At 40.9% G+C, this 25466-nt stretch overlaps 1 protein-coding gene, 1 long non-coding RNA gene and 1 pseudogene across 3 annotated transcripts in view; all 3 read right to left on the minus strand.

Annotated features, from left to right (window-relative positions):
- Positions 1-664: 664 nt before the first annotated feature.
- Positions 665-3795, minus strand: LOC139775188 (uncharacterized; annotated as a pseudogene).
- A 345-nt stretch (positions 3796-4140) lies between these two features.
- The window catches only part of Ken (ken and barbie), a 35013-nt gene continuing 13687 nt past the window's right edge, over positions 4141-25466 (minus strand). The window contains exons 2-6 of one of the 2 annotated variants that reach the window (XM_071710992.1): positions 9857-10147; positions 9550-9719; positions 9230-9457; positions 8790-9081; positions 4141-8595 (exon numbers count right to left, since the gene is read on the minus strand). In XM_071710992.1, the coding sequence (XP_071567093.1) occupies positions 8122-8595; positions 8790-9081; positions 9230-9457; positions 9550-9719; positions 9857-10144 (1452 nt within the window). In that variant the 5' untranslated portion in view covers positions 10145-10147 and the 3' untranslated portion in view covers positions 4141-8121. Of the gene's footprint in view, positions 8596-8789; positions 9085-9229; positions 9458-9549; positions 9720-9856; positions 10148-25466 lie in introns of both variants that reach the window. The other variant, XM_071710983.1, reaches the window with a different exon arrangement.
- Positions 19168-24246, minus strand: LOC139775172 (uncharacterized). Its single transcript, XR_011718756.1, has 2 exons — positions 23635-24246; positions 19168-22586 (listed from the first exon to the last, which is right to left on the minus strand). It is a non-coding gene; the product is annotated as an uncharacterized lncRNA (long non-coding RNA).

A 25466-nucleotide genomic window follows, 5' to 3' on the forward strand; every position in this document is an offset into this window, starting at 1 on the left:
ACAATTAATTCTACTTATAAGGTTATTAAACAAGAAATATATACAGCACATTTAAAAAATATACTTTCTTATGTTATATTTGTACAAGATATTCTCTTCTGAATTTTATTCTTCTATATTTCTAAATTCAAGAAAGCTATATTTAAAAAAAACTTTTTATTTCTATTTTATTTTTATTTGCACGCGGAGATTAAGAACATTTATTTGATCATTAATATATATTTAGTGTCACATCGACATTTGCATATTAAGTGATAATTTTGCTATTATTAAATTCATAATCGATATCATTATTGAAAATTAAATTATTAATGATGATATGAAAAGTATATCCGTTATGTGACCTGGTTATATATTTGTGTTTACGATGAAAACGCTATGACACATTTAGCTTCTACTTCAGATCACATCGTGATGCGAAAGCTAAAAAGACTTTCCAAGAGTCTAAGAACTACATTTTCTCTCACATATCGTAACTCGGTTCATAAATTGTCACGACTTTATAAATAAATCAATTTTTTGACATCTCATTAATCAAATATTATGTTAGATATCAGATATGTGACTCAGCGCATTAATTAACAATTGAATGATTAATATTACAAAGTATTTAGTAATCAATTTTATAATTGCGTGTTATTATATCTACGCAGCGAAACGAAAGTAATAAACAAACGAATACATTTTATTAAGACATTTTTCATAACAATTTTATTTATCTTTGTTTCTTTTCTTTTTTTTTTACATTTGTACGTAAGCCTATAAAACAAAGCGCCATGTGCCAACCCTATGTCCTCAAACGACGACGACGACGACGACGCGTCGATGGGACAGTGATTAATGATTTTGCGGTACTTAAGCGAGACTGGTTCTCAGTGAGGAAACCGCTACGAGCCTAAGACGTCGAAAATCCCCCTAATACGTCCCTAATAGCGCCAACTAACAGACTTTTTTTTTACTAAACGATACTTTTAAACAGTTGCTTCTATCTCCTTCGCAAGCTCGCTCTTCTCCTCCTTCGGGTTTTCCGCGACGCTCTCCTCCTTGACCTCGACGATGATCATTTTATCCTTGGCATCGTCGCTCTCCTCCTTTATCGCCTCCGCAATCTTCAAGATCCGTTCGGGAATAGTTTCGATGGGCTGCTCGAGTTTCGCAGGTTCCTCCGCTATTATCTTCGGGATATCGGAGGGCGCTTTCTCGCCCGTGATCCCAGCTTCTGCTTCCTCCTTCTGCTTTATCTCGGCCTCAGCATCACTCAGAGCGATGGCCGATCTGAAGTTCTCACTCGACTCGGCTGGTTGCGGTTTCCGTTTTCGCTTCTCCCCGACAGGCTTTTCCGCCTCGGGTTTCTCCGCGGACTCCTCCGACGGCGGGTCCAAATAGGCGCATTCCGCCTGATCGGTTTTCACGAAGAACGTCTTCGATATTTTGTATTTGTCAAGAACACCGTAAGCCTGCAATCGGAATGAGATTTTAAAATGTTGTAGTAATGATGATAATCCTGGAGCACATATGTTGTAATATTGTTTATACTGTAGTAATTTTATAGAATGTGAAACACGTTAATGTATTTTATGTTAATAATTTTGATTTTACTAAGCTTACATACCTTTTGAAGTGTTTTTCCGGACGGTATTCGTTCCCTCGTCATGACCCACGCATTTTGTGCGTGGACCGGACCGATGCCTTGACAACTCCATAACACGGCGTACGAATCGTAATCCGTTTCAAGTACCGAATACTTAGTCTCAGGAGCCAGTGGAACTGTGGTATACTTGACGTGAAGTTTACCCTCCTCAGCCTTGGAAGCTGCGGGCTTAATTTCACCTTCCAGCACCCTCTTTATGCCGGTGCTAAATGCCAGAGATATTATTAGTAAAATCCGTTACTTTTAATGTATTTTCATACATTTTTTTAAACATATCTGTCGAACGAGTTAAATATAGAATACATATACTTACAAACGATTCGTAACTTCATTGCTCACGCGGTATTTTCCATCGATGCCTCTGGTATAATTCGTCATAACGCATCGAGATACCACTTCACTAAGCTGGAAGTATCTTTCGGCTTCGTACCAAACGCCCAAGAACTATAAAAAAATCAAAAACCCGTTATTCGCAAAGTTAACTTAAATTAATATTATTAAGGAATCTAAATTCTATTAACTTTTTGATAAAATATTGCCAATAATATAGACAGCACAAATATTCTGCGGAATGTCAGAGAAAATTTAATTTCTCTGACATTTATTCGATAACTGAAGACTCATAATTACAGTATATTCTATAAATACGCATAAATTCGCTATTGAAATAGTTAAGTTACTCACCCTTTGCCTGTTAAAGTTCGCCATGGGTATGTATTCTGGACAGAAACCTATATTAGGTATCTGGGCACTGGCCCAGGCCAGAGCCGAGAGTGCTAGGATAATCTTCCCGAACATGTCTGATGACGATCTGCCTCGAACATCCATCGGGGCCCCAACCTTTATATACATTAAGCAGGAGCGTTGACCGAGAGGTCTTACCCCCTCTGTGTTACCCACGTGTTAGTACTCTTACGGTACTCTCCGTGGCCCGAGACGCTGGCCGAGCAGACAGTGGTCATTGGTCAATGATGCGCCTACGAATCTCTTGGCAAGTCCATCGGCGACGCGACCAAGAACCAGAAATGCAAGATCCATTATGCAACTTCAGAACGAACGGTACTTCCCGATTGGAGACGGCAGCCCCTACGGGAACAGCGCTAGAGCGAGGTCTACCAACTCCGTGGAATGTCAATGATTTCTCGGATTAAATGCGAGGTTAACGGATTAGAAGAATTCGGATTCGTCATATCTCCAATTTCGATCTATACGCTCCTCAATTAAAGATTTTATAGGAGAATGCTCATAAATCTCTCTTAAGATTTTCGTGAATACTGCACGCTTACCGCTCTCCTAGACCTTCCTGATTTTTTTAATGCAAATTCAAACGTATCCTTATCCTACATTAATAACTCTTTTTTGTAACAAATAAATCTATATACATAGATTTGTGGGCCCTATTGGACTCAACACGAACCTCAGACCTAAAATCTAATAAGATCATCTATTGGCCCTCTTTAAACCCTCCAACTTTTATTTGAAACATTTTTCCACTAAACCAATACTTCCTGAGATAATTGGCCGTTCCAGAACTTTTGGCACGTATACGCACGCAGTAATATATACATATATTACTTTGCTTTTAATAATATATTACGCGTGAAAGTTTGATTATAGTGAAATGTAACACAAGGTACGTGATAGAATTGATCAGAAGCAAAACTTACATGGGTCAAAATTATTACACAAAAAGCTTCTACGAATCTCTCTCTTTCTGTCCTTTTCTCTCTATTTCTGTTGTCGCTCCAAAAAGATTCGATTGATGCCTTTATTTATATAATAATTTTTTATGCATATTATAACTAATTGCTTATATCACGCATGAATTACAATCAAGACACGTCTCCGTCCTCCGAGCGTCTTCGATCATGAAAGGCAAATGTTTGTCCGCTTCCTGCAGTCATTTATAGAGCCGGTTCCAGCAACCTGGTCCTCGTACAAACACTTATTTACGTGTGGCTCTGAGACAGGTGTGTGACATCGGACAGGCCGATTCTTCTCAGAACGATAAAACGAGGAATAGACGTTACTCGCGATGTAGCAGTCGACACCGACGAGATTGGATTTATGCGGCATACGGCCTTCTTGCTGGAACGTAGCCCACTAGTAACGGATCTCGCTGTGACTTTTCTTTTTGTACAAAACCGAAGAAGTCCCCGGACCGTTAGCTGACGACGTCTCTTGCGGAATTCTTTGAAGATTCTGTGAACCGAACCGCTATGTTCGTTTCGCGAAAACAATAATTAACTCGACTTTGACTTCGATCTTACGTTCTCGTTCGCCTGCCGATAAAGATGGCAGTCTTCAACCGAAGTCGACAGACAACGTGACAATATATACACTGCTCTCAAGAAAGCATATGAATACACGGAACGGAAATGGTAAATTCCGTTAAATAAATATACATATTTTTTCTCTTTTCTCCTCTAATTGCATAAAAATTATTGAAAATTTTTTAAAGCGGCAATTTGTGAAATAACTCAAGATAGTTCATTCAACTAATTTATTAAAGTCATTAGAGATTTGCTTATTAATGTTTAAATTAAAATGCAATTTTCCTACAAATTTCTATATATACACGTCTCACATTCGCGCATTTAAATAACGTAACTTTCAATAAATTACAATAGGTCATAAAGGAATGGGAGAAGGAAATCGGCAAATTTATTCGCTCGATTACGCTCGCTTCTTTTTATCTTGTCGTACACCAGTTTTCCTTTTAATTTTAATTTATTTTTCATAAATCTATGAACACTAAGAAAGCACACGGAGCTCGCGCCCCGCTTGGAAGATGCTTAAAATCTACAATGTTTCACCCGGATGCCCGAATGAGGAAAAGAAGACGCTAACTTTGCACAACAATGATGGAAGACATTAAATCGTATAGAAAATCAATGTTCTCCACAAGATTATGCCAATTATTATTCTTACATCCTTTAAATCTTCCCTTTACTAAACGATGCATAATTTAATTTATCATTCAACTGCCATCTAATGGCCAAAGGACTTCCAGGTCCCCAAAAATGTCGATTATCAAAAAAGTATCATTTTCTCCCGCGTTCTCGATCAATTCGATCGATCGAAAGCGAAATTCGAGATCTTTGCTTTTTCTTTTCTCCACGACAAATGCGGACAGGATCTCGGAGGGAGACATCCGGATGTGCGTGCGCGCTAAATATAATTAATTAACAGTAAAATAATCTATAATGCGTAATCCTAGTGCGTTTACGGCTCGAGAAGAGGGGACGACTGATGTCGGGAGCGCGTGATAAGGGTGGGCGAAAGGGTAAAGGGGAAAATGATTGATAAAAAGCTGATTGCTTATATTATTACAGGCGACTCGCAAGATTTTTTTCCTTCGTCGGTATATATCCTCCTGCCCCTTTTGCGATCGCAAAATTCTCTCTTGCTCACGCCGAGAACCACGAGTCGCGCGCCCGTGCCATGAACGCGCCGCGGCGTCGCACGCTAAACAATAATTACTTTAGCTTTATTATCATTTAGTATCACATTACGTTCACTGTTTTGTGCTGGCCGTTTTTGCCTGGCTTCGCGAGAGCGCACACCACCCCTCCAACCTCACTTTCTGCTCCGTTTCTTGTACGCCTCCTCGTTACGACATACTCGTAAATAAACGTCGTAATGAAGGGAAGTGAAGAAGAAGAAGAAAAGACGCACCGCGATCGATTTGCTTCCACCCCCCCCCCCCCCCCCGAGCGATCGCGATTGCGAGGGCGAGCAGAAACATGAGGATGTAATGAAGAGAGAACACCAATCGGCCATGTTTCCGTTCTTTTCCTGCGCGATGCTTTATTTTGATTGATACAGGACGCTCTTTGAGAGATGCAGAGAAATATTTTCTTTTTATAAACTTTTACATAAATTTACATCTTTATATATATCTTTTATTATACACAACTCTTTTATTACCACGGGATTAAGATGATAATTTACCGTAATTACTGTACAGTACAAACTTGCCACATGTTTATCACCGTTGCAATCGATAACATATATACAATCAAGTATATATTAAGATTGTAAAATATCCTTCAAGTACAAATGCCATTTAGTACCTACGTGCTTCTCGAAATGACACGCGTTGATTTAAAAACTAAAATATATTGCATTTACATTTAACTAATATTATTTGACAACTTTCATAAACGTCTTTGGTATGAGCGAATTTACATCGAAGTTACATTCAGCTAGAGCGCCTATATCATATTCTAATTTCTGTACAACAATATAATGTATATATCTTTCATTTATCTCTTGAAATTACAACTCGATCAATTGAACATCACATTAAGGTAGTGTTTTTGACTTCGTTTTTAGGGAATGTATGTTCTTTTGAACAGAATAGACTTCCAAACGCATCAATCAACCGATTCGAGAGCGTCTTATTTCTTCTCCTCGCTTAATCACTTCCGAACATCTTCGAGACGGTTTTTTGTACAATTAAGGAGCAAAAATGAGGTCGAGGCCCTTCTTCAAGGCACCTTAGGTAATAATAATGCCTACCTAGAGAAAAGAAAATATGACGTCCTGCGCCAAACAAAGATAAAATTAGAGGAAAAAAAAGCTACTACTTACAACGATCTAACTAGCCTTAAGAAAAGTTGAATTAATTCGAATGAATCTTAAAACCTTCTAACGTGAATTCATCAACGTTCCTCCATTTCCTAAGCGAGCTCGTATTGTCATCTTAAACGCCTATGTCTCTTAAGCCTATGAACACATGAAATCACTGCCCAATCGACCAATTTGGACCCATTTGACAAGGCACTCGAGTCGCTAAGTTATACCGAAGGATATACTGTGAATGAATGTCAGGACGGGAATGAGGAAGATGAGGGGGGGAAGGCGACAATGTGGAAGACGGATTTTAGAAGACAGAACATTAACAACGTCGCTGTTTACTGTACAATAAATTGTATCAACAATTCAACATCATAACTTGCGTCTTCCGCGATCGATTTCGCCGATAATGTTCCCTTCCGTCCTGCATGAGGTTTCGTAATTTCATTCTTTTCCCTCGATTCCGATCGAATACTTTCGTGTTCTCGTGATCGAAACCATATACAGTTCTAACTCGTAGCAGTTTAACTCGTGGCGATTGGCGGGCAGGACACCTAAGATCTACCTAAGACAGAAATCGGTGGAAAGTCGGTTGGTCCCTTTGCAATAGAGTGAAATAAATAAATTCTAGTCCGTCCTCTAGTTCCTATTTAACATTATTTACATTATGAGATTAGTCGCACGCGCTGAGGTAAACGGGACTTGTTGCCGGATTTGCCACGTGCCAGCGATTAAAATAAAATAACAACAAACAAGACGCGACAAAGAGACTGCGCTTCAATCCTACAAGCTCGTCGAGATTTGACGCGTGACAATGTAATTGACTCTCTTCGTTCGTATTATCGTCCTTGTACTTTTCGCGGATCGTCTTCGACGATCATTTCTGACGTACATACTCGAACCACGTCGATTATTAACAAAAACATCTTATCAAAGTTATTGCTTAGCTATAACGATAAGATCTTTCTGAAATATCGCAATTGAGCGACTTCAAGAAAATATACATTGTATGTATAAAATTGATTCTTTCTTTTCTTATTTATTATTCTTAAAAAAAAGACCCTTTTCCAGTGCTGTATGCCGTTTATCTTCAAGGAGAACGTATAAAACTTTGATTCGACATTTTATCGAATTAATATTTTTAGAAATTTCATATAAATTAAATCGAGAGAATATATTTATTCGCAAGAAATGGAAATTTTATACGTGTGTTGTTTATATTATATTTTTATTTAAAAAAAGTTATTTTGCGTGACTTGGATAGAATTATAGTAACCATTGGTAAAGGCACTAATAATGCATCAAAACACATTAATAACCCGCAAACCCTTAAACAATTCTGAATTGAAATAACCAATTATAGTAACCAATAAAAAAATATAAAGACAAACTGCAGCATTTAAAATTCTGTTCAGACCATTTGTAAATTTTATTTTTAATATTTGTTTTCTAACATCGATTTTACTCATCTTTCAAAAGACAATAGAAAATACCGAGAATGTCTTGCCATGAGAGCTCTTCTAGATCGCTTAGAACTGAGGCGTATTAAACTGTATATCTCGTAAACTATAAAAAGCACACGCCACAGAAATATGCAGAGATCATTACACTTTTGACAAAAGACGAAAGACTGAGGAAGAAGATAATTGTAATGATATACCCTTCAATGTATCGTGAAAAGCAGCGGAGATTGAATGATAATTTTACATGTCTCATTTTGTGTATAAACATAATTCTTTAAAATGGTCTAAACAGAAATTGCGTCCCTCGATCGCATCCTCCTAACGAGATCCTGGGAGAGCGTTGCTCGGATCAGAAGCCGCTTCAAGGACTCGTCATTGTGCGCTCGAGGAACACTCTTCAGCACTGGACGGTCTTTGACTTTGTCGCTATTCGTGATTCGCAAATTCGCGATGTAGATTCCTGCTGAGCAGCAGATTATTGTGCGGCCCCGAGAGATGCCTGATGAGGTCCTGTAGATTGACGAAGTTCGACGACGAGCAGAAACAACACGAGAAGGTATTGTCGGGAGCGGCTATCACACCTCGATGCACCGAGCAAAGGTGCTTCAGCAAGTGAGCTTTTTGCTTGAACATGGCAACGCAAAGTCTACACGCAAAAGGCTTCTCGCCCGTGTGCACTCTAAGGTGGGTCTTTAAGTTCCACGACATGCCAAACTGTTTGCCACAATAGCTGCATCGATATTCTCGAACAGGAGTGGACTTCGGCGGGTCGTCCGTTGACGGTGGCGGCGGTGGAGCTCTCGGCAGAGTCCAGGTAGTCCAAGGTGGCTCCAGCGCCGCTGCTGACGCCGGATCGGCGCTCGGTGGTCGATGCGATGGCGGTGTCACCGATCTATCCTGCTGCATACATCAACAACGCTTCATAGATAACGACTTAAGCGAAATTGCAAAATATATATATATATATCTATTGAAGTAAACGTTTGAAGGAAATATGAGCCAGTTGTTAGACAAGCTTATTGATCGCGCGTGTTTATCAATAATGGCGGTTAATGTTTGAAATCTATTCTCGAGAGGAACCATTGAAAACCAACCAGATATGGTGGTGCCGAAACGCTCAGGGGATGCGGCGCCTGTAACCTTCTTGGCGTTTCGAATCCAGGATTAAAGGGCACGAAGGCCGGATTTTGTGCGGGTGCATTGTGGAAGCCTGGCCTTCGCTTTCGATGAGGCGTCACGACGTACGCCTCCGCAGGTGGGATTGGTATCTCCTCGAGTTTTCTCTTCCCAGATTCTAAGCCTAACGCCAGCCGCGCCGCCAGCTGCCTCTTCCTCTCTTCAGCCTCCTCAAGAGATTCTCGCCTCTCAAATATCGGCTTTTCAGACCTACTACGATCAAACCAAGCCATCGTGAGGATTCTATTTCTCTCCGCTCCATCGGTTCTACCCCGGGTGTAGCTTATAAAATAACTATAGACAGTTTTAGCTAGTGTGCCGTAACAATTATGCAATATAACGGTCAAAGTCGTCTAACCTGTGTATTATATCGTGCGAGCTGTCGCTTGTGACGGAAGTGCCGGAATTGAGACTGAGATTAACAGGATCGGAACTATCCCTTCTTCTGGGAGGTTCTATGCTGCTCTCTCTGTTATCCGAGAGAAGACTTTCGCCTTCCACACCTTCCACATCCACTTCCGGTTCCTCTTCGCAGCCTTCCGTTTTGATGAGGACTGAGCAACAGTCCGCGGGATTATTGGACTGTCTGAAAAGCACAAGATTTTTAAAACATTTCGTCTAATTTTTTTTTTTTTTTACTTTTGCAAACTCGGTAAACTACAAGATTTATCTACCTACCTGCCATCGTATTGGGATTCGTAACTGGAACTCTCCTGGCCTTCTGAGGGCTGCGGAGTTGACATTCTTTCGGGATCAGAGTTACTAGTTTGAGGTTGATTGGGCTCAAATAGCTCTGACTTGATCTGCAGAACCTCGAAGAGCTCCCTCAATGGTGTAAGCTCTGTCGACTGAACAAAATTACGTAAGATAAGATTCTTGCTCAGCGCACTTCAAATACTTGAAATATTTTCTGCACGCCAATGTTATGTTAATAAGCTTTTTCTTTCGAGATATATTCTGCTTACGTGTCTTAAAAAGTTCATACCGGTATCAATGCCTCTCCGTTATATAAAAACTCCAGTAAATGATTTAATTGTGCCTTTCGGACGCCTGATAAGTGAACCACATGATCCAGGGCAGGATTCCGAAGTAGACTAGCTAAGAGGGGACTGGCGGCTGCCAAAACGACGCGATGGGCCTTCACGACGGACCCATCGTCGCACGCCAGTGTCACGTCCACGTGACGGTCCCCGCTGTACCAGGCCCCGACCTCTGCGGCCAAGGTCGCTGGATGTTTCCCATAATGGAGCGTCAAGAGACCGTCAGAATACATCGTCTGAAATGAGAATGAAAAACGTTAATATCCATGTTCGAATAGGTTTCTGGTTAATCTAAAATTTGCATCAATAATACATCATTCATAAGGATAGAAATAGAGAATGACGAACAGATAAATAACGGGGCACCTTGAAATCTAATAAAAATTTCGTCAATAGTTTTTAAATTAACAAAAAATATTGAAATTTTATAAATTGTAAGTTAGACATAGGTATATAATTACATTTTGTAAAAAAAAGATCTAAACAAATTTAAAAGGTTCCATTTTTATTACGAAAATGGCATTCGTAAATAAAAGGTAATAATGACCTGTGTGATAGGTGATAGTAATCTTGATACATCTTTATCTTTATCTATCCAATAAATTAGATTACACACACAATTGATTTATTGATAAATTTAAAAAATTTAGACTGTAGACGTGATGAACGATTACGGTAAGAAATTGTGTGATAAAAAAATGCATCCCGCGTCCTTAACCCAATAAGTAGTCTTTTGCCGCCTTGCGTGTTGCGATGACAGCTTCGTTACACTAATTTCCTCCTTTCGTGTCTTGGTTCTCTAAGAAACGGCGGAAGAGACACTGACGTGTCACAAGATCATGTTTCTCACGTTTCTCTTACATCTACGCAGCTCTCGGTTGACCATGTCAAACATGTTTAATGGTGCGGTATGCAATTATCTAGTTAGACGGTCTAAATCCCCTCACGCATTTATTTTATCTTCACATATATTTAATTATATCCATTTTGACTGTCCTGTAGATTTACAAGAATGCAGGCATGAAAAAATTATCTTCTTATTAGATCATGTCATGAGGCTTAATTAATACGTCACATCGCATTAAATTTATATGACATAATATTTTCATAAATTGATTAATAATAGTATAATACATAAGGATCAAGTAGAAACTCTCGAGTATTTTATGCGTATTCTTTCACTTAATATATAATTAACCAAATTAATATTATATAATATAAATTATAATCATGCAATTATATGTGATGAAGATTTTCGAATGTGATTTATGTCCTGTATTACTAGACATTCCTTTGATTCTATTAGTTATCAGAGAAATTATCTGTTTGCCGCAGAATCCGGTTCTATTGTTAGTATTTTCTCACCAAGTATCGATCAATCGAACGTAACTCGCGCCTAATTAGTATTTATTTCGGAAAACAATTGATGGATTGTTGTTACGACATAATCTTGTAATAACGATCGTAAAAAAAAAAAACATTTGACTAATACAATATCGAGAACGCAAGAAATATCTCATTCATCCGTGTCGAAGATTTGCAACAGTTTAACGCGGCCACGGCTAAGAATTGAGAATTAACGGCTGATCGAGCATTCCTTCAGTTTCTCAAGGGAAGCCGAGAGAAAGTTTCACATTATATTCTCAAAAGGAGCAAACGTATAACTAATATTATGAAACGAATTCCGCAATGTCAAACGTGTCTCAAGAATACAATCCGTTTAATACTGAAAAATAAGCGCTTACCGGTTTGCCGCAAACTTTCATTTTTTGAGGTATTATCGAGATACATTTATATCAACTTATCGATATATTCTTTAATTTAATATACAAACGACACGTCATATCTAGAAAAGCAATTCTTTATTATTGCTGATGGAAAGCAATAATGATACAAACTGTTAAAAACGGAATTTAGGACCTAAAGAATAAAGGATATCTAATTAAACACAGAAAAATTGATCTCTTTGAGTATAGCACTTTTCTTCCAATACAGATGATTTGTATGCATTTTGTATACATTTATACTATTTTCGTACATAAATTGAGATTCTTCTGGTCATTTGGCATATTAAAATAAGACACTTGAAACGAAGTGAATACTTTACAAAGATAAATTTTATTCTGTCGTGAAATATGAAATATCTTGGGGTGTGTAATTCAGGATTGTAGAGCGGCGAAGTAATGACGCGTAGTACGATCTAAGAGCATCTCGCATTCGCTACCGTGACCTTCAATCGATTGTTCGATCGAATTCGAAAGGAAAGGCCTTGGGTAAGAGTCACGAAGAAGGTGCTATGAATCTATTGTGGAATTCTAAATCATCGAAAGTAGCTCGACGGGTTCCCGTCGAATTCGACATTAAACATGCATGAAATAGATTCGTGGCTGAGCTATCGTTTATTTATTTTCAGATAACGTCTCATCGTAACGAATTCCTTTCGCATTAGACGTTCGCAAAGCGCCGCGGTTATATAACCGGAAAATTTATGTCCATCTGTAACCGCGCTTGCATAAGAAAATCATTTCGTTGAAAACCTCGCGCGAGGTGGATCTCGGCGACGAAGAACGACATGTCGCTCGCGCTTAAATCATTTGATTACCATATATCTCTATATTACGAAAGCGCATGAATAAAAATGCAGGAAATAAAAGCAAAGGAAACACATCAAAACTTTTTCTTCCATTTCTTTCTCTTTTTCTTTCCTTTGCATTCAGATATACGTTCGTCTTTACGATCACGCGAAGTCGCGCGTAATAAATTTAAACAGGACATCAATTTTTCTCGTAACGAGCTTTTCGCGTGCAAGCGTCGCGCCGCTATCTTGGCCCAAGAAGGCGATATCATGACGGATGGTGTTCATCCGTAACAAGAAAAGTCAGGAACGATTTAAAACGATTTAAGAAAAGGCAGGTTCTTGGGGTAAGAGTTATAGTGCGGCGGCAGAGAGAGAGAAAGAGAAAGAGAAAGAGAAAGAGAGAGAGAAAGAGAGAGAGAGAGAGAGAGAGAGAGAGAGAGAGAGAGAGAGAGAGAGAGAGAGAGAGAGAGAGAGAGAGAGAGAGAGAGAGAGAGAGAGAGAGAGAGAGAGAGAGAGAGAGAGAGAGAGAGAGCGCACAGCCGTACACACTCACTCGCATGCGTAATAAACTCGTCGGCGCGAGACTGAGAAAATCGCTAAATAAGGAAATCATTGCTGGACACCGCCGACGTTGCTGCCGCTGCTTCTGGCCGCTACTGGAAATGCTAGTAAGCAGCGGCTGAAGTTCAGGGTCAATCCGTACTGGCCGCGGGGGGGAGGGGGCGGGGGGCGGGGGGGCAGGCCGGATTACGTTCGCGCTTACGCGCTCACGTTCTTCTTTCTTCTTCTATTTGGGCCTTGAAGAGTTGCCGGGCAGGGTCTCGTGCCGCGCGTTACACGGACGTAATAGATGACTGGACGAAGTGTTGCCCACGAAGCCGAGAAACGCAATTGGAAACCGCTGAGCATGCTGTATTAAGTATTCCAGCGACATCAATGCAAGTACGGCAACCGGTATTGTTCCGCCGAGCTTGGATTCCGATCGTAGATAGGCAACGGAAAGGTGGCGATTAGTCTTTCTCGACAATTGCACGAGAAATCGGAATCGCGATTTTCAAATTGCATCGACTTTAAGTACTGCAATCGCGCGTCATTCAAGACATCGAAAGATAAGATAAGAACCGAACGAGCTTTCTGCCTTTCCCTACATTTTTCGAGGCTTCATCGTTGTTTAAAAACACTCTATTTGCCCGATTATTCGTCAGGTCTGTGTAAGTGTATAAGGAGTTAAATTCTATATCGAGAGAGAATCCGTACTATCCGAAGCAGGAAGAATCGGAGTCGCGCGCTTTTACCGGTCAAGCTACGCTTTTCGTTCTCTGCGTGTGCTGTGCTGTGCTCTGCTGCGCCAAGAATAAAACTGCCTACTCCGAACCGAGTACCTCAGTACACGGTGTCGGTAAAATTCGCTTCACTTTAACGTCAGTTGATATTTCGTGCATGAAACAAATTTCTCTGCAAGGAATATTAGTAGCAGATAAATATAATGCTATAAAAAAGGCATTAAATTGCGAGATAGTTTTAATTTAAAAGTCAATCGCTCTAAAAATGATACTTGATGACTTATGACACTATTTATTATATGGTGGATTATTACTCCGGAGTATTGCAATACTTTCGATAAATCTTAAATTATGCAATACAGTAAAAGAATATATGTAGTTTCTTTTTAATTAATAATATAAATTTGAACAATTTTTTGTTACTTAATAAAAATTGCAAAATTTTTCTTGGACACGTGACGTCAAGCAGTTCCTACCCTTTTTTATTCTGTACAAGAGATTGTAATTTCATAATTTATCGAAATTAAGTACGATGTCTCTACTTTATTTTTCTATATTTATTTCATTATATTTCATGCTCCAAATGCAGCACACACTTACGAAATAAAAAATTTGGAAAATTAGAAAAGAGTAATTTAACTTTGATTAAATTTAGAAATATCATTGTTAATTAAATTTGATGAAGATAAGATCATTTCTAACATTCCAATTCAAGTTTTAAAATTTGGAAGACAATGCAAACGGATTTTAAACAATGGTGTAGCTCCATTTCTTCATTACGCATGTCGAAAACTGACACCGCTCGTCGCATTTCCATAACTATCCATGATGAAATCATTTGGAACCGAACCTGCAGCATGCTGGCAGTGACGAAAAGAGAAAAGTATCGCAACGTAAAACTGGAACCGCGGATGGTTCCTGCTGAGGTCGGGACCTTAGATAAGAGGAGAAAGTCGATGAATTCGTAAATTCTACTGGCGTCGCCGTTCGCTTATCGCTGCCTATGTGCGCGAGCACGCATACACTCTCACGTGCATACGTATGAATGTACTTTCGTCCGTAGCAATGATGTACACGTGCGCGCGCGGGCATACGCACATACAGACACACACAAAAGAGGCGACGATGCGCGGTACCACGTACACGCGAGCATTATAATCTCCTATCCGGATGGCGGACGTTACGATCTACCATTGAATCGAACAATGGCGAAACTGGGTTACGCAAATGTCGAGGCTGGAAATTAAAGCGCGAGACACCGAAGGGGGTTTAGCGGGAGGGAGAATACGCGTCGCGGCCGAGCGATGAAAAAGATCGTTGAAAAAAAAGCACGCTTAATCGTAGGAAACGAGCGGTTCGTTAAACTCGGTTGCAAAATTTTGTTAATGTACACAGATGTGCCCAGATACTACGCTGCATTTTTTTTACCTATGGATCCTCTAACCAACCTGAAATTGATATTTTCCTAATTTAGATATTAAATAATTGGTACATTAGGAACAGTTGAAAGTAAAAGTATCTTATTTCAAATTAAGCTCTGTGGTTCCTATAGTACCTCAAACGAATAGTCAATTATTTTTCAATAATTTTCAAATGAATTATATTTTAACAGATTTTAAATTACACGACCGGATTATTACAAAGAATGGCAATAGCCATTTATTTAAAAAATAATCGACTTTGACTGTTTAAGAAATCCAAAGGGAGCGGCGTTAAAATGTCGTTTTGGCATCATCGTTACTGACGAGCACGTCGCGTCGTTTTATCACGTGCAGTCGATGTCGTCCCGACGCGTTATTTCATGGTTTTCGGAAATTGTAGGTTTGTACGGCTGTAAAAAATACTGAATCGTGACAACACTGATTAAGGTGAGGCCGCTCAAACCGCGCAAGCCGACCAGCACGGATTGAGCAACGCGGAGAGAGAGAGAAAGAGAGAACTCGTTACGGGACCTGTGTAATGGGGCCCAGGCGTTTCCGCTCCATTTTTTGTGGGCCCAATTACGTTTCGCCAGTCTGGATAGGCTGTGTTTCGCGGTCTCATTGTGCCGCGCTGGCCTCGCATATACGCTCGCGTATATACGCGTCGGGCCATCGGTATCCACTCGCTTGGAACGCCCGGCAATATCCCATGGAGAAGCGATTCCTCACCACAGAGTTGCTGTTAAGCCGATTACTCGGAATGAAGATTTTTGAAAGGATCGCGGGTGAGCAAGCGACATCGATCTTTCACGATACATTAAGCGGGCGACAAGCAGCTCGAGAAGCGTTTCTGCCCGTGAAGACTTTTACCGAAGAAATGAAGAACACAAAGAGACTTCGGATTAATGACGTTTATTGAGCAATGAAGAATCTCTTTCACTTCTCTTTCATTCGTGTAATGAAATCCGCGCGTGCCTCTTTCGAGAAAAATTGCATGTTATTTTCAAAAGAAAACAGTCACGTACAAAGACGATAAGTCCGCCGTGCTCTTCTGCGTATCTTAACCATCATGAATAAGTAAAGATAAAAATTTTGCAAAATTCCTTTTCTTTTTACGAAGAAAAGTTCTTCTCTCCGCTGGCATCAGCCTTCATTTAAGAGCTGCCGCTGCGTCGCGGTAGCGCACAGTAGTAAAAACATCCGTTCGCGCCTATTTTCGACGTGGACTAGTTTTTGTTCGATTCGCGGACAGTCGTCGGACTTGGAAACGCGTCTATACGTTTCCGTCGTCCAAGAATAGCTTCGTGGTTCGCTGACTTCCCGTATCGCGGCCGCGCGCATTGTGTTATACACTTCGCGCGTATCTCTCGGGGAACGAAAACGCGCTCCGACCGGGGTTATGACACCCCGTGAAACCGTGGAAGGTGACTCACACCTTTCCTCGATTTCGAATTCGCCATTTTCCACCTGGTCTCTCACGCTCTCCCTCTTGCGCATCGCTCGCCCGTCGACTGTGACGTGCTCTCTCCGACATCCTCTCTCCTCCTCCTCCTCCTCTACGCCGTTCTTCCTCGTTTCTAAAAGGTTCCTCTCGTCCCGTTTCTTCGCCCTTTCACAATTTACTTGAGTACCGAACGGACAACGACGGCGAGCCGTTGTCTTTCCTCTGTCCGGAAAGAACGCGCCCTTCACCGGAAGTACCGGGCGTGTTCGTTGCGGTTTCCCAAAAATGTTACCGCGAGTCCTTCATCCTGACAGCATTGACAAACGGGAGCCGACGAAAGGGATCGTTTATACAATTGTACGCAAATGTCTGCCGATCGTGTATCGTGCGCCGCGATCCGTGATTCATTCCCACACAACCATTACAGTTGATAGTATAATGTTCGGACGGGATAAACGGGAGCGGAGATAGAGCCGCAGTTATAGCCGCAAAGCTTGAATCAGTCTACGGGGCTCGGATTGTCATAGCGGAGCAGTAATTTATTTAACGTTTAATGTGTTCAATTTTCCTTTCGTGTCGTATTAACACGTAAGTGTACGCGTCACGGAAACTCACGGCGAGAAAAGAGCGCTCGTAAAAAGAGACTCGGTCTCGCCGCTGAACTCACAGAGCTCATTATCGTTATTATCGTCGACGACGTTCCTAGATCTAGATCCACATCCCCTTTCAAGAAACATCAAGAATCGTAATTTGGAAATTGCAACGCGATATCATCCCGTCCCCTTTCGCGACGCTAGTTATATGATTAGGTATGCGGAACTCGTCCGCGATGGACCAGCAGCCGACCGACCGACCCAGCACCGATCGGCCGTCGCCGTGGAGCGGGGTGCCTAAAATAACAACGCGGTCGAGGGCGGCGGTGAACTTGTTTTTCACACGGGGGAGCGACAAAAGTTCCCCGCGCGCTCGATCGACGCCGAGTCACCGGATACATTTCGTTCAAGGCCAGAAAGTAAAAAGCCTTTTCAGCTGCACTTACGTACCGAGCTAGCCGAGTAGCTCTAACTGGTACGCGCGCTCATACACACGTCACTCGTCCGTCAGGTACACGCGATGCACGCGAACACGCAGCCACGGCCTTGTGTGAGCTCATGTGTGCACACGTGTACACGTCGCGCTCGTATATTTGAGTGCATGCGTGTGTATGTGTGTGTGTGTGTTACGGCTGTGTGTGCATGCGAGCGCGAAGGCTTCCCTCTCGGTCTCTCGGCCCCCCGAAGCGAGTCCGCGAAGCGGCTAGTTACATGATCCATTCATTATATAAGAACAATCGCCTCCTCTAATAGACACGCTCCATCATTGTGGATCTGAAGGGCACGCTCGGTGTGCGCGTGCGTCGTGCTCTTCTGCGTGTTTCACGAGAAACGTCGGGGCACATGCGCCGATCGGCGCGATGCTATACCAAAATCGGCGAAATTCAACAACGGCGTTCGTGGAAATCACCAAGGTCGCCGTTGGTGGTGGCCGTGGGAATCATCGTCTGTCCATCGCTCTGTCTGTCAATTCGTAATGACATTTGTATACGGTTTAAACGGCGCGATTTTTGTATTATTGACACCACATAGGTCGGATATTTATGTAACGAGGAAACACATCTCGGGAGCTAGCGCGAAGCAACTAATCAAATTCGTATTCGAAATAATCAGCGACCTTCGGCACGCACGGAATGCATATTATTGCTCTTTACAGAAGCACTTTTTTGCATTATCTCGCTGATTATATAGTATACTTGAAAACGTCTGGAGAGAAATAAAAATAATATTTCGGCGCAACGTTGCACGTCTATATATGCAGAATGTGGATGTAATCTTCTGAGCGTTGCATAATGAGATTGTACCGAAGATTCGACGAAAAAGCGGACGTATAAATCATAGTCGGTTGAGTATGCCGCTATCCTCGTAAAAGTCATCGAAAATTGACTATCGCGCGTATATTTCGTGATTAATAAATTCGCGACGACTCATTCTCCTGAAAATCTATCCTAACTCGATCCACAATCTACCACAATCTTACAGCGTAAGCAACTCTCGATTTTTTTAAATTTATCCCCTTTTGCTGACTTGGTGTAATACCAGCATTACTCCCGTTTATTCTTTTACGCCGATTCCGCACGGCCCGCGCGAATAGGCACGAATGTGCTTGTGTGTATGTGTACGCGTGTATGTGAATCGGTCTTTATGCCATCAGCGTCTCTACACCGCCTTCTCTTACGTAACGCACGATCGTTTCTCTCAAATGAAACGACGTCGCCTCTGCTCCGCCGTGTAATCCAAAAGGGCACTCTTGTCCTGCGCCCGACGAGATCGCTGCCAACGATACTCACGGCCATCCATTTGGTATTTCAAAAGTAATTTAAATACCACGAACGACAGATAACATTTCGGTAACTTTTACGGCGTACCGAGAAAGTCTCGGAGAACAGTTGGGCGTCCCTTTCGATAGAAAATTATTAAGAGAATTTCTCGCATAATTAAAAGCACCATTTTATTAACATTATACACTTTGATTGCGATATCATTGATACCTCTTATATCAAACGACAGAGACTCAATGAAGATGGATATAAATAAAAATTAATTAAACTTAAGTTGTTTGTGAAATACCTATTAAGAAAATATCCATCGCAAAATAGCATTTCTTTAGAAATATTTTTGTCAATTTCACAAGTTAAATATTTATCGCGCAGGATAAATAAAAACGTGTTCCGTGTAATATATCTCCTCTGTCTTCATTCCCTTTTGACAGTATTAAAAAAATTATTAACTCGAGGCCGCGAAAAATACTCAACCGTTTCAAAGAATGACATAATACCGGTAAATTCTACTATTACAAATAAACATCCAGATTAGTTTATCGCGCGTCTGTATCAACGAAATCTGAACTCAGCCTGAAATCATACCGGTTTCAATCCCTCCTGGGAGATGCTGCGTGCCCCTCGGACTCAACTTTTGCGAGATGTCGGCGATAACGCGCGCGCTTTCGTCGTGGCGAATTCGCGACTTTTGCACGTGGAGAAATAAAAGTGCAAGTCGGCGACGCGACGCGCCAGCTCGGGTTACATAAATCGCGCCATAAAAAACCGAGTAATTTGATTACGTGTAAAGGCTACGATACGCAGGTAAAACGCTCCTACTATATCCGCGCAAATTGCCGGATAAGCGCGGCGCTCGCGTTCTCACAAATTGTAATTATCATCCTGCGAGAGGCATACTTTCGTCCGTCCGCCGCGCCGTGCCGCATCACGGTTACTACGAACTTACATTATTCCCCGAAGGTATTCTCGTCTCTGTATTCCCGCTGCAAAGCGGATAATCCCTCGCTTTTCTCTCAGAAGACCGTGTCATGCGCGCGAATGCATGTTTTACTCGAGCGTTTTGCACGAATCCTTTATGCGTTGAGCCAATAATTGCTATCTTGTAATGTCGTGAATAATTTCATTTCAAGTGATTTGATACGCTCCTTAATTCCTCTGTGACATCAGAAAAGGCATAATTAACTGACTCATACAGATTACGTAAATTTCTCTTGATTGATTTTGCTTGAAAGAATTTTGTTAATGAATCAGCTGGCTTAGTAACCAACAACAACCAAGCATTATCTCGTTGAGAGAAGAGGGAATCTTTCAAAAAGTCATCGAAAATGCGGCCGCGCGCCGTTGCATAACGGCTAAAATTCTGTTCCTTTCTGACACGCGGACGTCATGTTTTCGCATTCGCGCCCACGCGGGCGACGTGAGAGTTGGAAATGGGAGTGACGGCGAGTCAGTCGCTCGCTGGAGATTCGGATGCGCTCAATGTCAAAGAGCGGGCTCGTCAACTGCAGCAGCAGCTTTTACTGCGCAGCGAGAGATGCACACGCGCCGCGCCTGCACGGGGCACCTATACGGCCGCGGATTAGTCATCCGCGGCGATCCGATCTCGGGGCCCGTACCCGTACCGTATGCGCGATCGGCAACTATTATACGGATGACCTTTCGCTACTTAGATCTACATACACCCACGTCGTCCGAGTCGCGAGGGACACGCGTGCACGCGCGCGTGTTACGCAAGAACGATTCCCCGTGTCTCTCTCAGCATCCCTCTCTCACGCGCTTCCCGCTCTCGGCTCTTCCTCTTTCCAGTCGCTCGTTTTATTCCTCTTTCCGCGGTTCCCCTTCCTTCTTTTTCTCCTTCTTCCTCGTCGCCCGCCGCCCGCCGCTATGCCGTTTCCCGTCTGACGAACGAGCAGCGTTCCGGATACGCGAAGGGCAAGCTCCGCGCGCGTCTAATTTATTTTATTGAAATGAAATCTCTCACCCAAGTAGCGAAAAATTCAATAGGTCGTGTTGCGAGATACTTGATAATTTTAATTAAGAAATTTCTACAGAAAGAAACGCGTGAGGTAACACTCGTTTCATTAATTTTAAGCTTTATTTTGACAGAAGCTACTCTAGATCTTCCGATAACGCATAATTCAGCCTGAAACTTACATAAATAGTGGCAATAGAGTTAATATTGCGCTTTATTAACATAAACGGTATCAATAAAGTATAGAATTATCAATTATCGTCCTTTTTTCTAAGACAGTTGTCCATTCTATTCTACATCGAACACGTGTCGTTACGAGAACAATATTTATATAACTTTCCGACATCGCATTTACTGTTAACGATAAACATCGTTATTAACACGGTAGTCGGAGTGGCTTTTTAATGCAAATAGAAGAGCTGCAAAAAGGAGCTGCACCGAAGCAGCAGTGGAAATCGGAAGATGTAGATGAATTTTTTCCCGTCGCGCTGTACGAGCAACTTCTCACGCCGCATTTACATTCTCCACCTCGGGAACGCCTCGTGAGTGTTATTTTAATACAGCTAAGATCGCCGCTTTTGGCATGGCCTTGCCGTAAGTGAGTCAGGCGGAAACAAGGTATGCCCGCGTGCGAGTGATGATCGTTTCGTGGTAAGTTGACTCTCGCTCGCTTTCGCATTTATTCTAATAACGCATCTCTATTCCGCGAAAAGCCGCAACTCGCAAGTTAACACTTGCGAGAAATCAGAAATCAGACGTCCGTCTAATCGACATAAAAGTTCAATTTATTTGAAAAATTAAGATTTAGATTCTTTGTACATGACGATGAGAAACTATGATGTAAATGCACCGATTGTCTTTCATGGTTCCTTAGAACTTGATCCAGCATATCACATGAATGCGTGATACGGTGCACAACTCGGGAGTTAAGAGTACTGGAGAGCAAAACAAGAAACCGTCGTTTTTCTCACTTCATTATCATAACGAAGTTTTCGTTATTACTGATACGAATCGATTTGTTGTTAATATTAATTTAATTTTGCTCAATTCTTTTTGATAATACCAATTTCATTGCGAGTGACGATTTTGCGCTCGCTATCTTCTGCTCGGCATCGCCGGAAGCGCAAGCGTAGGATACTTGTATAGAATTCCATATGATCGTTTATCGCGATAGCCGTCGCACTTTAATCGTAACGTGACTTTCATCTACATAGCTAATCAGGCAATTCTGTTATGCCGCGTGGCAGCCTTGGATAATTTCCTATTTCCATCGTTGCGCGGCGTTCTTCCTGTATACAGATCCGCCCAGTCGTCGTTGCAGAAGACACACATCGCGGATCAATCTCGATTAAAGAGTTGCCTGAGAGAATCGATAAAGCTCTGACCAGATCGCCGGGATGATCTAAGCCTTCGATTACCCGTTTGCTCATTCGCGCTTGATCGCTCGTGACGGGATCGTCGCGGCGGCGCGGCGGTTAGCAATGATTTCCGATCTGTTACGTGGACATTTTCAAACGTTGCGCAACTTCATCTTTCGCGATCGGTCCTCTCCTCGACGTGCCTTCACTTTTCTAATGGGATTAGAGCTGACTTCTTGAAAATTCTAACACGAAATACAGAAATCTAGATTATCCGGTCTCCGCTTTATTTGTGGATTTTAAAATCTACCATTTCTTCGCGAAAATTTTATCAAATAACACAGTCATTGTTTTTTAGGGGTTACGTACCTTTTACAGGCCTTAAAACTAGGTCGAAATTAACGAATTTTTATTGTAGGTAAAATTATGTTTTATTAAAAAATGAAAATACATGTCTTGTAAAGTAGTCTTTTGAGAATATCTCCCGAAAATTTCAATAAAGAATGTCAAAATTGAGATCCTGACAGCTATTTTCCCGAAACAATATTTAAAAATCAGTACCAGAAATATCTCGGAGACTAGTGAACCGATTTGCATGAAATTTTTTACAGATACTCTTAATATAATCCTCTAGTGCTTGTCACAGGATTTTTTCGATCTATTATTTAGTTTTTTTTTATAAATAAAAGAAGACCAATTTTCGTAGTAAAAAATCGCATTTTTCGCTACGAATTGCTGCCATTTTTCGAAAAATTAATATTTTCAAAAATCGGCTATGACAAGCACTAATTTTCTTCATCTGGTTTAATGGAAATTTTTTTTGTTTCACATGAAAGAGAGCGGAGGTATCTCTGGTACCGCAAACGCCGTTTTTACAAACACCGTTCGGGAAAATATCTGCCAGGACCTCAATTTTTGATATTTTTTATTGCAATTTTCAGGAGATATTCTCAAAAGACTACTTTACAAGATACGTATTTTCATTTTTTTTAAAATATAATTTTACTACAATAAAAATTCATTAATTTCGATCTAGTTTTACCTAGTTTCAGACCTGTCAAACGTGTGTAAGCTCTTAACATATTGAAGGTAACTTCTGTCAGCTTTATAAAGACGTTACATAAGCGAAGGCGAGAAAAGTGCATTCTGTTATGAACGCATCACCACACCCGTTTGTCATACATATATAATTTTTTCAAATTGCGCGCAAATTTAACAAGATTGTATACACGCTGCATAATTAATTCGCGGTAATGTTTAAACGTAGTTAGAATATTAACATGCCAATTATACCTCAACGAGATATTATCATCCTATAATTTGCATCCCGTTACACCGAAGAAATCCCGGATGAACCATCTACGAACGTGATTATTTGCAATATATAGGCTCCCAGGCATAATCGGCATAAATATCATTTCTCACACGTGGAGAGATATATATCCTGCAAAAAAATGAAATCTCAAAATTCTTTATATTCCTTACACTCCGAAATCCGTTTCAGGAAATCATTTCGCGATGCCGTTCCCAGAAAATTCGCCGTTGGCGAATTCCCCCGCGCCGATTTCCCTTTTATCGCAAAATTCAACTGCAACGTGGAAGGACTGCATCGGCAAAACAACGGCGCATAACGTCCACCGGAGCGGTATGCCACACGATACTTTTACGCCCGTCCGCACACACCGCGCGCTGGACACTTACGTAATCGCAATGATCTCACATCGTGGGTGGAGACTTGTCGTTAAACGTGCGCGCTTCTCGCCGCGCTCGCGTTCTATTCGCGCGGGAGTATGCGAACGCACCGCCAGAAGCGTCCACGATCCGAAAGTGCGTGCCACCGATAGCGGAAGATTTTTTTATTTATGTATTTCCGAGAGAGAGAGAGAGAGAGAGAGAGAGAGAGAGAGAGAGAGAGAGAGAGAGAGCTGTGCGAATTTCATCCCAAAGAGTACACAGTAAAAAATTTTGTGTCAATGGAAGTCCACTCTCAATTTTGTGTTAAAATAACTCATTCATTGTGTTATTTTTGACATTTAGAAATGTTATATCGACATTTATAACATTTCTAAATGTCAAAAATAACACGATGAATGAGTTATTTTAACACAAAATTGAGAGTGGACTTCCATTGATACAAAATTTTTTACTGTGTAGTAGCAGAATTTGCGATTCGAGTCTTCTTTATAATCAAGAGAGCGCATGTCTCCAATTTAATAAAGCTTGAAGAATTGCAAATGACAGATATATATACCAATATAATACTGTATATTAAATATTGAGAAAAAAGTTAGTTTTAAATTTCTATTTTTATTACTCATTGTGAGAGCTCCGTTTTGTATTGATACTACGTAATCCCATAACATTTTTATTTATAATTATGGATGCGCTTCACTTTCAGCCGTGAATAAAGTGAATAATCGCGTAGATAAGAAACTAATCGCGTATTCGAAGATAAGAACTGACCCAAAAGAGTCGATTCTTAGTCATTTTTCTTTATTTTGTTTAAACGCAGATAATTGCATCTCACGTGTGATACATAAGTATAGCGAAAAATATTGTTATTAAATTGTTGTTGAAAAGTCTAGTTCTCAGAATTGAAAGTTGGGTATTGAATTATTTTTAACGCAGCATTGGCTAGTCAGTCAGGATATCATAGTTATGCATTTGAATTGTTAATGCGTATTCAAATAAATTTGTGCTTTCCTTGAAATGCGAAAATAATTATAAATTTAAATTCTGAATAGTGCAAATAATCATATATTTTACTTATGTATAAGTCACCGGCAAATTCATAATATCGTCGTCTTAACGTGAAATTATTGAACGTCAAATTCTTTTATTGTGATTATCATAAAAATTATTTCATCTTCTGCATATTTATCATGAATTACGTATTACAAGTAACGGATTATTTTAATAATTAACAAATTAAATATATATGTCAATTTATGTTTATTTTTCGGCTAATCGGCCGTAAAAGGTTTTCGCAATGACCGTGAGAGATGGACGACTTTACGAAAAACGAAATGAAAATTCTTTATCTGGGTCGGCCATTTCGCGGCGCGACGTAACAAGCTCCGGGGATGATTAGCATGTCACAAGAGCGAGACGACGATTGCGAGATC

This window comes from Temnothorax nylanderi, unplaced genomic scaffold, assembly GCF_030848795.1.
Source record: "Temnothorax nylanderi isolate EJ_2023f unplaced genomic scaffold, tnyl_v1.0 TNYL_tig0004_pilon, whole genome shotgun sequence".
Classification (NCBI taxonomy): Eukaryota; Metazoa; Arthropoda; class Insecta; order Hymenoptera; family Formicidae; genus Temnothorax; species Temnothorax nylanderi.